The following is a 16017-nucleotide window of genomic DNA, read 5'->3' as shown; positions in this document are numbered from 1 at the left end:
CAATACCTTGCCATTTTAATTACAACTGTTTTGTAGTACAGTTTGAATTTGGGGAATGTGATTCCATCCATCTTCTCTTTCCCAAGGATTTCTTTAGTTATTCATGGGGGTTTATTGTTCCATATGAATTTTAGGAGTGTTTTGTCTATTTGTTTGAAAAATATCATGGGTGCCCTTTTTATAGGGATGATACATTTTTATGTGAGTATTTCATAGATATACACATTTATATGCATATATATCTTTTACAAATCTGTTCATTATTGGATTTTATTTGTACAGTATTCCAACACCCGTCCCCTACACCAGTGTACATTTCCCAGCACCAGTGTTCCCATTTCCCTCCCATCACCCTCTACCCTCCATCTCCTGCTTACCTCTACAGCATGTACTTTTCAAAAATATGAAATGCTTCACAAATTTGCATGTCATCCTGTGCAGGTACCATGCTAATCTTCTCTTTAAAATCATATCAATTTTACTATATGTGCTGCCAAAGCGAGCACATCATGGTATCCTTATAGGGACCACATTGAATCTGTAAAATGCTTTAGGGAGTATTTCCATTTTGACAATTTTAATCCTTCTGATCCATTAGCAGGGGATGTGTCTCTATTTCCTGTATCCTCTTTTATTTCTTGGAGTATGTTTTTGTAGTTTTCTTTGTATAGGTCTTTCATGTTTTTAGTTAAGCTGATTCCAAGGTACTTGATTTTTTGAGGCACTATTGTGAACATAATTTTTTTAATGTCTCTTTTCTCTTTCATTATATGTATATAGGAAAGCCATGGACTATTGATACTGATTTTGTAAGATGTCACTTTATTATATAAACCTATTGTTTCTAGGAGCCTTTGTAGGATCTTTAGGATTTTCTAAATATTGTATCATGTCATCTGCAAATAGTTTGATTCTTCCTTTCCTATCTGCATGCCCTTGTTATCTTTTTCTTGCCTAACTGCTATGGACAGTACTTTCAGTACTATATTGAATAGGAGTGGCAAAAGCAGGCAATCTTGTCTTATGCCCGATCTTAGAAGGAAGGCTTTTAGTTTTTCCCCATTGAGAATGATGCTTGCCGTGGGCTTGTGGTAGATGGCTTTGACTATATTGAGGAAAGTTCCTTTGATGCCCATTTTGCTGAGATTTTTTAACATAAACAGGTGCTGGATCTTGTCAAATGCTTTCTCTCTGCATCTATTGATATGATCATATGAATTTTATCTTTTCTTTTATTGATATGATGGATTATATTGATTGACTTTCGAATGTTAAACCATCCTTGCATCCCTGGGATAAATCCCACTTGGTCATGTTGTATGATCTTTTTGATGAGTTGCTGGATTCTGTTGGCTAATATTTTGTTGAGAATCTTTGCATCCGTGTTCATCAGAGATATCAGTCTGTAAATTTTCTTTTTTTGTGGTGTCTCTGTCTGCTTTTGGTATTATGGTAATATGTGCCTCATAGAAACTGTTTGGGAGAGGGGCTGGAGTGATAGTACAGTGGTAGGGCCAAATTGCCCTGCATATGGCTGACCCGGCTTCAATTCCCAGCATCCCATATGGTCACCCAAGCACAGCCAGGGGTAATTCCTGTGTGTAGAGCCAGGAGTAATCCTGAGCATTGCTGAGTGTGACCCAAAAAGCAAAGAAAGAAAGAAAGAAAGAAAGAAAGAAAGAAAGAAAGAAAGAAAGAAAGAAAGAAAGAAAGAAAGAAAGTGTTTGGGAGAGTTTCAGTTTCTTCAATTTCTTGGAAAAGCTTGAAAAGACTGGCAATAGATCCTCTTTAAATGTTTGGAAGAATTCGCTAGTGAATCCATCTGGACCTGGGCTTTTGTTTTTGGGAAGACTTTTGATTACTGTTTCAATTTCCTTGATAGCAATAGGTGTATTCAGGAATTCCAAATCTTCTTGAACCAGCGTTGGGAGGTTATAGGAATCCAGGAATTTATCCATTTCTTCTAGGTTCTTTTGTTTCACGGCATACAAACTTTCCAAGTAATCTCTGGTTATCTTTTGAATTTCTTTGGTTTCTGTTGTGATGCCCCCCTTTTAATTTCTGATTCGGTTTATTTGGGTTCTCTCTCTTTCATTGTGAGTCTTGCTAGTGGTTTGTCAATCTTGTTTATTTTCTCAAAGAACAAGCTCTTGGTTTCATTGATCTTTCAGATAGTTTTTTGGGTTTCCATGTTGTTAATTTCTGCTCTAAGTTTTATTGTTTCCTTCTTCCTGCTTGATTTGGTTTCCCTTTGTTGGTTATTTTCTAAAATCTCATGCTGTGATGTCAAGTTATTTATGTAGGAGAAGCTCTTGCTGAACTATAAATTTTCTCCTTAACACTACTTTAGCTGTTTCCCACAAGTTCTGGTAGCTTGTGTCTTCATTCTCATTTGCTTCCAGGAATCTTTTGATTTCTTCCTTGATTTCCTCTCTGACCCACTTGTTGTTCATCATTGAGCTGTTTAATGTCCAAGTATTTTATTTGATTCTCTGTTTCTGCATTTTATTAATTTCTATCTTCAGTGCATCATGGTCAGAAAAGATAATTGATACAATTTCTAACTTCCTGATTCTACTGAGGTATGTTTTGTGGCCCAGCACATGGTCTATCTTGGAAAAGGTTCCATGTGCACTGGAAAAGAATGTCTACTCTATTTTGGAGGAATGGAAAGCCCTATACATCTATTAGCTATCTCTTCTTTTCTTTCTTCAAAGCTAGTAATTTCTTGTTGAGTTTTAATCTCTTTGATATATCAAGAGGTGGTAAGGCAGTTTTGAATTCTCTAACTACTATTGTGTTGCTATCAATGTCCTCCTTGAAGTCTACTCGCAGTTTTAAGCATTTGGCTGGCCCCTCATTGGGTGCATATGTTTAAAAGTGTGATTTCTTTCTGATGTACATATACCTTGATTATTAAAAGATGGTCTTCACTGTCCCTTCTAATTTTTTCAGCCTGAAATATGTTGTCAAATACCAATATGGTCACCCCGGCTTTTTTGAAGGAGTTGTTTGCTTGAAAGATTATTTTGCATCCTTTGACTTTGAGTCTGTGTTTTGTTCTGACTTTTCAGATGTGTTTCTTGTAGGCAGCAGAATGTTGGATTCAGTTTTTTAATCCATTTTTCCACTCAGTGTCTTAATTGGTGCATTTAGACCATTGACATTGAAAGAGATTATTGTCATGGGTTTTGTGCCATCTTTCCGTAGAGGTTTGATGTGCTTGTAGGGGTTCGTAGGTTTGTATTGTCTTACAGTTGCCCCTAAAGTCCTTCTTTTAAGGTTCATTTTTAGTTTATAAAGTTCTTGAGCTGTTGTTTATACATGAAATAGTGTATCGTTCCTTGAGTTTGAGTGAGAGTTTTGCAAGATAAAGTATTCTTGGTGAGGCATTCATTTTATTTTTTCATTATACCCCACCATTGTCTTTGGGCGCGGATGATTTTTTCTAATAAGTCTGCTCTAAATCTAAGGGGTGCTCCTTTCTATGTGATTTCCTTCTTTGACCTTGCTTCTTGAAGTATTATGTTTCTACCTGTGGTATTCGTTGTTCTGATTATGATATGTTTGGAGTCTTTTTATTCGGGTATCTTTTAGCTGGTACCCTTCTAGCTTCTTAGATCTGGATGCCTGGATTCTCCAGGGAACTTCTCCACAATGATATCTTTAAAACTGTTGCTACTTAATTAGGGTTGTCTCCCTGTCCTTCTGCTACTGCAATGAGTATGTTTTTCCTCTTTAATCCATCCCCTAGGTTTCCTATTTGTCCTAGCACTATTTTAAGGTCTTTTCCCATTACATGTTGTTCCATGTATACTTTATGCAGCTCATCTTCAAGCTCACTGATTCTGTCTTTGGCTGTTTTTATTCTACTGTTGAGGGCACCAACTGAGCATTTAATTTTATCAACCAAATCTTTTACTAGTGACACTTCTATTTGTAACTTTCTTATTTCTGCTCTCATTTCTTCCTGTATTTTTTGGCTGTCCATTCCACTGTTTCTTTCATATCCTCCTTTAATTTACTGAGTGCCTCTTCCACCATTTCTTTGAGCTAATTGAACATTCTCAACATTTCATCTCTGAGTTCTTTATTGGAGAGATTTTATTTTTGGATATTAGCTTCTGAGGTTTCTGGCCTCTTTTCTTCATCCACTCCTTATGGTGGGGATTTGCGCTGTTTCTTCATGTTGCTGTAGTAGTATGGAGGTGGGACCCTCCAGTTCATTATTAGTGTCGCCCTCTCGCTGCGAGAAAGGATTCTGAATGAGCTCAGTCAATGGTGGTAGCCTTTTTCCCCTTCTAGAATACTAACTTCCTCTTTGGTGCTCCTATGTGACTTATGTGAGGCCTCTAGTGCAGCTTCAGGGGTTGTGTTCTTTTCTATTAGGCTTGTTCAGATTCTTGTGTTCTCTGTTATTTTGGTGAGATTGGAATCGGCTAGTGGACTATTGGCCTAATGTGTTTGGGATAGCCAGGCTGTCCTCAGAATAAGGTAATGGAGATTGAAATGTGAGTCTAAAGCTCTGGGAAAGGGAAAAATAACTGCAGCCTTGTGACCCACCACTTCCCTGAAGGCCATGCCTCCCACCACCACTGTACCTGTGGGGGAGTTGGCCGCATTGGGCCCTGTGCAGAATTAAAGTTCCATTTCTGGCACAGTCCTAAAATTTGCCAGGATCCCCTCTGATCTGGGTGCTCGGGGGTCACCTTGGCCAAGAGGGGACTTGCACTTCCATGGGTTGGCTGTCTGCAATGCTGGAGAGTGTTTGTTAGGAAGTATTAAATTGATTTTTCTCCTATTGACCTCATTACCACTACTTCTTTCCATGATTTTAGCAAGTCTTACCCTCACTATCACTTCCTTCTTCCTATGCCCAGAATCAATCACTTAATCACTTAATCCCCGTTATTCATCGATTTATTCGAGCAGGTGCCAGTAACATCTCCATTCATCCCGGTTGCGTGCTAGCGTAGCCCAATGGTATCTATTCGTTCTAGGAACATGCAGAGCCTCAAACCGATCATTTAGGGTCTTGACGAAGAAGTCTGACCATCTTATAGGTGGGCGTCCACGTGATCTTTTGATGTCCCGTGGAATCTAATCAGTAATGGCTCTAGTTAAGCGGTTGTCTGTAAACCTCATTACGTGTCCAGCCCATCTGATTTTTGATGTCTTGGCAAATGAGACAGCATCCCTGATTCTTGAGCGTTGATGAAGATCAGAACTCCGGATTCTATCTCTCATTTGAGTGAATCGTGATATTCCAAGCATAGTTCTTTCGATTCCTCTTTGAGAGACCAGAATAGCGTTCTCATCCTGTTTTCGTAGGGTCCAGGTCTCTGAGGCATATGTTAATGCAGGAAGACCAGTGGAATCAAAGAGATGTGCTCGTAGCTGGAGGTTCTTTGTCCTTTTAGTTATTTCTTCAATGCTCTTGAAGGCATTCCAAGCCGCTCTCTTCCTCCTGCGCAACTCAGGTGCCAGGTCATTCATCATGTTGATTTCTCGACCTAGGTATATATAACTGTTGCATTCGGAGATGGTGGTTCCATTGAGAGCGAATGGAGCGTCAGGAACAAGGCTGTTTCTCATAAACATTGTCTTCGTAAGATTCAGTTGTAGTCCGACCTTTCCACATTCACGGTCAAAGTCGTTCAGCATTTGTGCCACTTGGCTGATGTTTGGTGTTATTAGAACGATGTCATCAGCAAAGCGGAGGTGGTGTAGTTGCCGACCATCTATCTTCACTCCCATGTTTTCCCATTCCAGTCGTCGCATGATGTTCTCGAGGGTGGCACTGAAGAGTTTTGGTGAAATGGTATCACCCTGCCGAACCCCTCTCTTGATATGGATGATTACTTCTTTGTAGAATGGTGAGATCTTGGTAGTGAATCTGCAATAGAGCTCACGAAGGATCCTGATGTATTGAGTTTGTACGCCCTGATTGGCTAGGGCTTCCATGACCGCTTCCGTCTCAACAGAATACCATGAATAAAATCTATTTAAAACAAATCTATTAATGTCAGTGCCCTATTTAAACAACTCCCCACCCCACTTGCTGCCCTGTTTCTCTTCCTTAACCAATTATTAACATGTAATGTTGTGTTTGGAAGACTACTTAATACCTTTACAGTCTAGGTACAACTGTTCTCTCAAACTTTCTCTTCTCTGTTTCCTCAACATTGATCTCTTGCCTGTTATTAATTTCATACTTAGTGAATTTTGTTGTGTTCTTGGGTGCTATTGAAACACTCTTTAACTCTTTTAGTCTCTAACATAATCTAGTGTCCCATTCCTAAGATATAACTTCATTTTTAGTCTTCCCTGATCCCACAGGCATATTTTTCTCTCCAACGCAGTTAGTTCTATTTCTCTGAGGTGCAGTCACACATCATTGCTGGTATTTCTACTTTTCTTTTGGTAGCGATTTACCTAAGCTTAATATGTACCATTGATGAGGGGATGGGAGTGATACTGGGATCATTGGTGGTGGAGAATAGGCACTGGTGGAGGGATGGGTATTCGATCATTGTATAACTGAAACCCAAGTACAAAAATTTGAGGTACAACTGTACCTCATGGTGTTTCCTTAATAAAAATTAAAATAGTAATAATAATATGTATCATTGAACTGACTGTTTAACATCTATGTTTTTTGCACAATTTTAAGAGGAACTGAATATATATTTAATAATTTCAACTAAAGCCTCTTTTAAAAAAATTTAATCTCCATGAGATACAGCTTCAAAATTATTTATGATTGAGTTTCAGTTATACAATTGAACTAAAGACTTTTGACTAATTTCAGAGCTTTGGCTTTGCCCCAATATTTTGATTATTTAATTGAATTTATTATTTTAGGTTAGAATTTGAGAACTTCAGTAGTGTAGTTCATATTAACAATAATCTAGTGTCCTAGTCCTAAAATATTAATTTGTTTTCTGAGTCCAAGTTCCTGTTTCAACTATTAGTCATCATCCTCAGCACTTCTTGGTTTGGTCTTTGTGTTATTCTTTGGGTCCTCTTATTAACTTATTCCTCTACATGGGGATCAGGCTGGCATGTATATATATATATATATATATATATATATATATATATATACATACGCACACATATATACATACATATATTCCATACCATTTATATCTATGATTTTGGAACAAACCTAGTGTTCTCAGAATTACTACCGGCTCTGTGCTCAGGGATCACTTCTGTCATGACTCTGGGAGCCATATGAGGTGAGGGGGATTGAGCCCGAGTCATTTGCATGCAAGGAAAACATGCTACCTTCTGCTATGGCCCAGGCTGATGTTTTTAAATTCATAACACTCATAACACGAAGGCTGGAGTGATAGCACAGCGGTAGGGTGTTTGCCTTGCACGCAACCAACATGGCCGACCCAAGTTCAATTCCTCCGCCCCTCTCGAAGAGACTGACAAGCTACCGAGAGTATCTCGCCCACATGGCAGAGCCTGGCAAGCTACCCGTGATGTATTCGAGATGCCAAACACAGTGACAACAAAGTCTCCAATGGAGATGTTACTGGCCCTGCTCGAGCAAATCGATGAACAACGAGAGGACAGTGGACAGTGGTGCATAACATGCAACTTTAGGTATATTATACATCACCTATTCTCTCTTTCATATAAATTCAGTTTTATCAAGCTTAACTTCTTTTTTTTTATAATTTATTTATTTATTGAATCACTGTGGGAAAAGTTACAGAGCTTTCAGGTTTAGGTCTCAGTCATGTAAATATCAAACACATTTCCTTTTACCAATACTTATTTTTTACCACGAATCCCAATAGAACCCCACCTCCCACCCCTCCCAATTCCTGTGAGGCAGATGAGTTCTAGTTAACACTCTATCTACTTTGACTAGATTCATTGTTTCGATAAAAGATGCACCAATATTATTTAGAGTTTACCCCCCCCCCAAAATCAGACATGCTGAAAAAGCGTTGTAAAATGATTTGCTTTCTACAGCTGGGTTCAAGAATTAAATGTTGTCGGTTTTGGATTTCTGCTATTTTACTTATTAACCCTGGAAGTATTTCTACTAAAAGTCAGATAATTAAGAGATTGGTTTCTGTGCTCTGGAGTCGTGGCCATGCCAGAGAGCCGCTCGTGGGGGGCAACTGGTGACCTCGGTAGGGCTTGAAGGACGGGCCGGAACGCCTCCCACCCTCCCCTCCCCTCCCCCCCCCCATGAGGTTTCAGTCATGCCCCACCCCCGGCTCATACCTGCTCTCCACAAGGCTCCCATGCGGCCGCCATCTTTCTTTTCCCCAAGCTTAACTTCTTATATCAGGAAATTGAGTGCTTTATGTTAGTGTTCTTAATCTTGGCTCTACCTAAATAAAACCGATCAAATTTTCTCCTTTCCTCTAGATAATACCCTCAAAACATGCCTCTTTTAAATGTATAACCTGATTTTGGGTACTGACAGCCCAAGCAATCAAATGTTATTCCCTTCCAATATAGTCTGTGTTGACTTCTGTCTTTATAATTCTAAATCATATTTCTAAATTATTGTCTTCATAATTCTAAATTTTAATCATAGATTACATTCTAAAAACACTCAGGTATGACTGAGTCTTGAGTGATCAGTTTACACATGTTTTTTGTTTTGTGAATTCACAAAAAAGCATATTTTCCCCATGGAATATTTATTTTTGAATTTGAAAAATCCATGAAGAGTAATGCATACCACCCAAAGTGTTCTTCTTTGGGTATAATGTGTATATCCCCAGTTCCTTCACTTCCTTTCAACAAATAAAAGTCTAGATTCTTCATACTTTTTTGAAATTGTGCCAGAGATTATAAGGCACCCTTTGTAGGAGTGATTTTGGTGGATGAGATGACAGTCAATTATAAATAATTTGATTGGCAAATGGAAGAATTCTGAAATAATTCTCATATGCTTGGCAATACAGCTGAATTTGGCTTTACCGTATACCTATGATTTTAATTTCAGATACAGGAAATACTTGCCATTTTTCTCCAGCCTTATTCCTCGCTAGTTTCTCTGTTCTCATAAGAGCTCTTAATCATTAGTCCATTATTCTTATAGTTTCACATAAAGTCACACAAGATTATCCTGGTAATATTGTATGGTACTGCACTACCCGCCCTCCTTGTCTTTTTCCTAACCCTTCATGAATCAAATCTTGTTTGATTAGTCGAAACTGGTGACCCTGTTTCTCCTTAGTAGGAAACCTCTTTGCTTATGGCTGTAGGGCTTTGGCTCCTTCTTTCACCCTGGAGTGTATTGTTCAAAATATTCAAAATATTCCCTGCTGGAGATGTTCCCTGAGGCCCCAATAAGAGAAAGAGATCTTGTTAGATCTTTGTTTGAAGAACAACAAGAAGTACTAATTGGTATGGGGTGGGTGCGTGGGGGGTCCTTTAGTTTGGATCCCTGCAGAAAATGCCTGAAAACATTTCCATTAAATACACTGTTCCTGTATTTGTAGCTTAACTTTTCATCCTTTGTAGGTCAGTCAGTGCATCTTTTTGGTGTGGTAAGTAATGACTAAGGGGAGAATTAAGGCAGGGCAAAGCATAAAGAGTCCACTCAGAAAATAACCTGGCAAGTTGTCCAGTATGAAAATCTGTTCAGTATCTTTAGGGAAAATTAATGAAACTATAAATACTGCACACTTCCAGTACAGAATATTGGTATCTAGGCCTTTTGTGGTATATGAAACAGGCAAAAGCGGGATTAGGTGTGTGAAAGTAGGCAAGCATCCTTCTGGAGCTGACTTAATAGTCATTCATCTATTTGTACTCTTCACTGAAGCTCCCTCCCTCCCTTCCTCCCTTCCTTCCTTCCTTCTTTCCTTCCTTCCTTCCTTCCTTCCTTCCTTCCTCTCTTTCTCTTTCTTTCTCTCTTTCTTTCTCTCTCATTCTCTTATCTCTCTTTCTTTCTCACTCTTTCTTCTTTCTTTCCTCTCTTCCTTCCTTCCTCCCTCCCTCCCTCCCTCTCTCCCTCCTTTCTTTCTTTCTTTCTTTCTTTCTTTCTTTCTTTCTTTCTTTCTTTCTTATTGAAGAAAGATTCCGGGCTTACTCTTCAATATTCCAGGCTTACTCCTGGTTCTGAGCTCAAGAATACATCCTGGAGGTGCTCAAAAGACCATGTATTGTACCAGGGATTGAACTCAAGCTAGCCACGTGCAAGATAGGTCCCTTAACCTCTGTACTATCTTTTTGATCCAAGCCTCATTTCTTGACACCCTCCTCCTTCCCATCCAATAGAAACCTGATGGCACTGAGGAGAATAATATTGTTTGAAAGGCAGAATAAAATAACACAGGGGAGAATAAAGCATTTTTGTCTAGGTTGCTCAAGATTGCTACATAGTAACAATAACATTCATCCATTGATCTATAAACTTTCATCAAATCAAATGTATTGTCTTGAATCTTTGAAGTTTCTGTTGTTATGAACAAGATATCTACTCTTGTATAATTTATGCCTTGTAATTCAGTGTAACTAGTAATAATAGGTGTTTATTTTTTCACTTGTCCTTCTCGGAGAGCCCAGAAAGCTACTGAGAGTATCCCACCCACACGGGAGAGCCTGGCAAGCTCCCCATGATGTATTCGATATGCCAAAACAATAACAACAATGGATCTCATTACCCTGACCCTGAAAGAGCCTCCAATATGGCACCGTTGGAAAGGATGAGTAGGGAGATACTGCTAAAATCTCAGGGCTGGGACAAATGGAGATGTTACTGGTGCCTGCTCAAGCAAATTGATGAACAACCGAATGACAGTGACAGTGACAGTGATTTTTTCGCATCCGACTAAAAATTTTTCACATATTGCATTTGATTCTTATAATGATACTCAGAAGGAGGATGAAGCATACCCATCTCATGTGACAAAGCTAGATGTTGAAAATGATTAGAAGCATTGCTTAAAATTACAATGCTTACCTATGATCAATATAGGATCCTGAATAAGGTTCTTAATTCCTGGTGCAGATTTTATTTATTCCATGAAACCAGAACTGTGGGTTTACTCAAATATCTCATCTTCCAGACATTTTGACTCCTACAGTCATCTCACAGTTTCTATAAGAACTTTGATGGAATATATAGGCAGTAATAATGTTATTTCTCTTAAGAAAAATGCAAAATGTTTTTGACCAATTTAAATATGTGTTTCTTCTTTATTGGATTATACTCTTGGGCAGACTTGATTTCTTTCTCTCATGCTTAGAGGTCACTTATTATCAAAGAAATTGTGAGATCAATGCAGCTACATTTTTTTAAGCCCTGTTAGATCCTTGAACCAAGTTTTTTATGTTCACATGTGTCTATGTGTTTGTGTTATGATTTCATGCAAGATTTTGGTACTGATGTTTAGGTAGTATTGGGAGACAGTAAATTCCTAAATCATTTTTTAAACTTTTTTATTGAATCACTGTGATAGACCATTACAAAGCTGTTCATGATTGGATTTCAATCATACAGTATTCCTAACTCATTCTTATTAGCTCTTCTTCGTTAAATTTCTTCATGCCTCATCCTTAACTTCAGGCCTCTGAATATTTTTCTGGGCATTGCAGCTGTCACTACTGTCATGAAGATAGGGTTATCTAGACATAATCTTCCTGGCTCAGGGATCAGTGGGTGTGAACTCTTATCTGAATCAATCAATAAACAGTAACTGACCCTTGGTCATTTACTTAGATTTCATCTTTCTAACCCATGAAGGGCTGGAGCGATAGCACAGCGGGTAGGGTATTGGCCTTGCACGCAGCCAACATGGCCAAGCCGGGTTCGACTCCTCCGCCTCTCTCGGAGAGCCCGGCAAGCTACCGAGAGTATCTTGCCCGCTTGGCAAAGCCTGGCAAGCTACCCATGACACATTCGCTATGCCAAACACTGTAACAACAAGTCTCACGATGGAGATCTCGTGGGCCGGCTCGAGAAAATCAATGAATAACTGGAGGACCGTGACCGTAACCCATGAAAGGATTGTAATGGGCATAGTATGTATTGTGAATAAGAAGAAATTTATGCCCCTTTTGTGATTATATAAAAATGAATTTGGAGGGAATAGCTCCCCATTTTCTTCGCTCTTAATAATGTAGCTCTAATTTAAAATTCCTTGGCTGTTGCATGATATTATTAGCAAAATAATTCTTTTCATTTTAGGTCATAACAACTGAATTCTTTTTATTCTTTTTCTTATTCTTGTTTTTGGGCCATATCCAGTGATTTCCAGGGGTTATTCCTGGTGGTGCTGGGGGACTATATGGTGCCAGTGATCCATCTGGCATTGAATGCCAGAACTTAACCCCCTGTAGTCTTTCTGAAGTCAGCAACTGAATTTTTGTCAACGAGTATACAATATCACCATGAAATCATACAGCTATTGCAATATTGGGAAGTAAAACAAGGTATGATTTTGTGAAATGATTAAGAATTAGTCTCGGGAGGAACCTGACTAGTACTGGAGTCATCAGGGACCATTTATTTAATAAATTAGTAGCTAAGTGAAGATTTGAGAAGTATAATGTTTTTATCTGAAAGGATTTTCCTAACATCAGGATTGTAGTAATTTAAAATGGTGGAACCAGTGAGGTTATTTCTGATTAAATAGAGCACTGACATTAAGAACCTGGGAAATTAGTGTAATGGGAAAGATTTTAATTTAATGTTTCTGTACAATTAGACTTTTAATTATAATTAGAATTCTGTACAATTTTGTATAAGAGGCTGTGTGGACTGTTCCAGATCACAGATGTATCAGGATATTTTCATTTAGAATATGAATCCTGATCTTGTCTAATGCATTTCCCATTGGGCCAGCTGACATGCCTTTTGTGTTTTTTGTAGATTTGCATAAATATTGACTCTGCTGAAACTATCTTTTCCAATTCAATTTTGGTTTATGTCATAGTCTCCTCCCCTTTTTTATTTAGTTATCATGAAATTATAAAATTATTCATGATTGTGTTTTAGACATGCAATGTTTCAACACTGATACCTTCACCAGTGTCCACTTCCTTTCACCAATGCTCCCTCACCACCCCCATTTGCCTCCCATCCTCAAGTCTGTTCCTGTGAGAAGCACTTAAAATATATACACATATGTATGTGTATATATATACAATATGTTTTTGCATTGTGGTTTATATGACTATTGCTGGAGGGATTTCATATATAGCACTATCACCTTTCAGCAACACTTCCTCCTCCCAGTTGTATGGTTCCCTTCACCATCATCATTAAACCCTCCCTGTCCTATTCCCCAGTACCCTTCCCCCACAACCTTTACCCCTGTGATCAAGAGTTGTGTTTCCTGTGAAATACCAGGTTTCAATTTCTTTGTTTCATATTGTTTTGGGGCACTTGTCATTTCACCATTGTAGGAAAAGGAAAGTATAGCACTGTAGCACTGTCCTCCCATTGCTCATCGATTTGCTCAAGTGAGCCCAGTAACGTCTCCATTGTGAGACTTGTTGTTACTGTGTTTGGCATATTTAACAGTCATGAGCAGCTTGCCAGCCTTTGCCGTGCAGGTGAAATACTCTCGATAGCTTATCAGGCTCTCCGAGAGGGGCAGAGAAATCGAACCCAGCTCAGCTGGGCTGGCCACGTGCAAGGCAAATGCCCTACTGCTATGCTAACGCTCCAGCCCATTTCACCATTATGTTTCTTTATATCTGCATACAAGAGAGATCATTTTGTGTCAGTCTCTCTCACTCTAAATGCACTCAGCATGATACTCTACAGGTTTCTCCATGTGCCAACAAATTATATGATTTTATTTTTATCATGACTGAGTAATATTCCATTGTGCATATGTATTATAGTTTCTTTATCCAGTCATCTATTCTTGGACACTTGGGTTGTTTTCAGAATTTGGTTATTGTGGATTGTGCTGCAAGGAACATCGGGTTGCAACTGTATTTTCTCTATGAAAACTCTTTTTGAAAAATATGCAGGGAGAGTGTTGTTTGAGCATACTGCTCTTTTATCTCTGTGGTAAACTTGCCTGTTCTTCTTTGCAGTGGCTGTTCATTCTTCTATGTGAGATGTTCATCATGATTCTTTCTAATAATTCTCATCTCTTTCCACATACATTCTTCTTGGCTGGCATTCCAGGACTGACAGCAGCTCACATTTGGATATCACTTCCCTTCTGCTTCATGTTCTTCCTGGCTGTCACTGGAAACGGTGTTCTTCTTTTTCTCATCTGGACAGAACGCAGCCTTCACCAGCCCATGTTTTTTTTTCTTGCAATGCTTTCCTTTGTTGACCTGATCCTCTCTCTTTCCACTCTACCCAAGATGCTGGCCATCTTCTGGTTTGATGCTACTTCCATCAGCTCCCATTTCTGTCTTTCCCAGATGTTCTTCATCCATGCATTCTCTGCTATGGAGTCAGGAGTTCTGGTGGCCATGGCCCTGGATCGCTTTGTGGCCATCTGTAACCCACTGCGTTATGCAACCATTCTTACTCCAGTTATTGTTGCCAAGATTGGAGGCCTGGTGTTCCTTCGAGGTGTGGGATTAACCATCTCCTTTCCAAGTCTGGCCCACCGATTACCCTACTGTGGCTCCCACACAATTGCTTATACTTACTGTGAACATATGGCAGTGGTGAAGTTGGCCTGTGGAACCACCACTGTGGATAATCTCTATGCCTTTGCTGTGGCAATATTCCTCGGCGTGGGGGATGTGGCATTTATTGCTTACTCTTATGGACAGATTGTGAAGACTGTGATTCATTTTCCTTCACCCGAGGCACGTGCTAAAGCAGCAAGCACATGTACAGCTCATGTTTGTGTCATCATCTTTTTCTATGGACCGGGTTTTCTTTCTGTTGTCATGCAGCGTTTTGGGCCACCCACGGCATCTGCTGCCAAGGTCATCATTGCCAATCTTTACTTGCTTTTTCCACCAGCACTGGACCCCATTGTCTATGGAGTCAAGACCAAGCAGATCCGGGAACGGCTATTCAAAATTCTAAGTTCCAAGAGGGTTGATCCCACCTGAATGTAGTTCTCGTCAGATTAATCCTCCTTGAAGGAGTGGGAACTCCACAGCTCATATCATTTGCCTGGTGGGAACAGTGAAGAGAAAGCAAATGGAGTTATCTTGAAGTGTATGAACATTACAAAATTTCTTCTGAGGCTCATGTGTTTAGATATGAACATAGAAAGTAGAAAGACTGGAGTATCCCAAAAATCAATCAGTAAGTAATGTTCTAAAGACTTTTCTCCTCAAGGTTTATTATTTGCTTGCATTAACGAGATTAATCAGGAAATTACAAAGAAATTAGACTTTGGTAGACCTGGATACAATTCAAGGAGAAACCAGTTACTTATTTTGAACTTGTGAGAACATGGGCCACTTCCCACCACCAGGACAATGAAAGCCTATAAGTGAGAATAAATAGTCTTGTTTTTAATCAACAAAACTTTGCCTTCACAGAAAGAGGAGTAGCAAGCTATGAAGATACTTTTAAATTTCAAGTTTATTAGAGGTCCTTTGAAATATTAATTTCCCACCTGACTCCTATGTTATAGAAAAAACTTGATTTCTTTATTTCATGAACTTTTTAGTCTGTTTTTCAGATAAACATTGGTGACTATGACTACTCCTATAGTATTATTTTTCATGAGTGTACTGATAACTCCTTTATTTATTAATTTTAAGTTCCAGACACATAGACATGAGTTATTTATTGCACAAGATAATTTTTGTTTTAACTCTTGTTTTATTTATTTTCTATATTTCTGATTTTCTTGGCCATTTCCTCGAATTTTTTTCAATTGGTGCATGATTTAATATAACTGTTGCATGTTCTTCAGGGTTTTTATTATGTGAATCTAAATATTTATATGTCCTTGCAATATCTATAATACTGATGATGTGTAATGTATTTCTAATATATGTAATTAACCTTCTTTTTCTTATTTTGTATTTGGGCCACACGCAGCATGCTCAGGGGTTAATACTGATTCTGCACTCAGTAATTACTCT

The 16017-nt window shown here is 38.7% G+C and overlaps 1 protein-coding gene and 1 non-coding gene across 2 annotated transcripts; one reads left to right on the top strand and one right to left on the bottom strand.

The window, feature by feature from the left end:
- Positions 1-397: 397 nt before the first annotated feature.
- On the bottom strand, positions 398-506 carry LOC130025608 (U6 spliceosomal RNA). Its single transcript, XR_008792742.1, has one exon. It is a non-coding gene; the product is annotated as a U6 spliceosomal RNA (small nuclear RNA).
- Positions 507-14073: 13567 nt separating this feature from the next.
- Positions 14074-15027, top strand: LOC130025012 (olfactory receptor 52N4-like). Its single transcript, XM_056115824.1, has one exon. The coding sequence runs from the start codon at positions 14074-14076 to the stop codon at positions 15025-15027; it is 954 nt and encodes a 317-aa protein (XP_055971799.1).
- The last annotated feature ends 990 nt before the right edge of the window (positions 15028-16017 follow it).

This window comes from Sorex fumeus, unplaced genomic scaffold (assembly GCF_029834395.1).
Source record: "Sorex fumeus unplaced genomic scaffold, SorFum_2.1 ptg000030l, whole genome shotgun sequence".
Classification (NCBI taxonomy): domain Eukaryota; kingdom Metazoa; phylum Chordata; class Mammalia; order Eulipotyphla; family Soricidae; genus Sorex; species Sorex fumeus.
The sequence above is the reverse complement of the archived record's forward strand: the minus strand, read 5'-3'. Positions and strand labels throughout refer to the sequence as shown.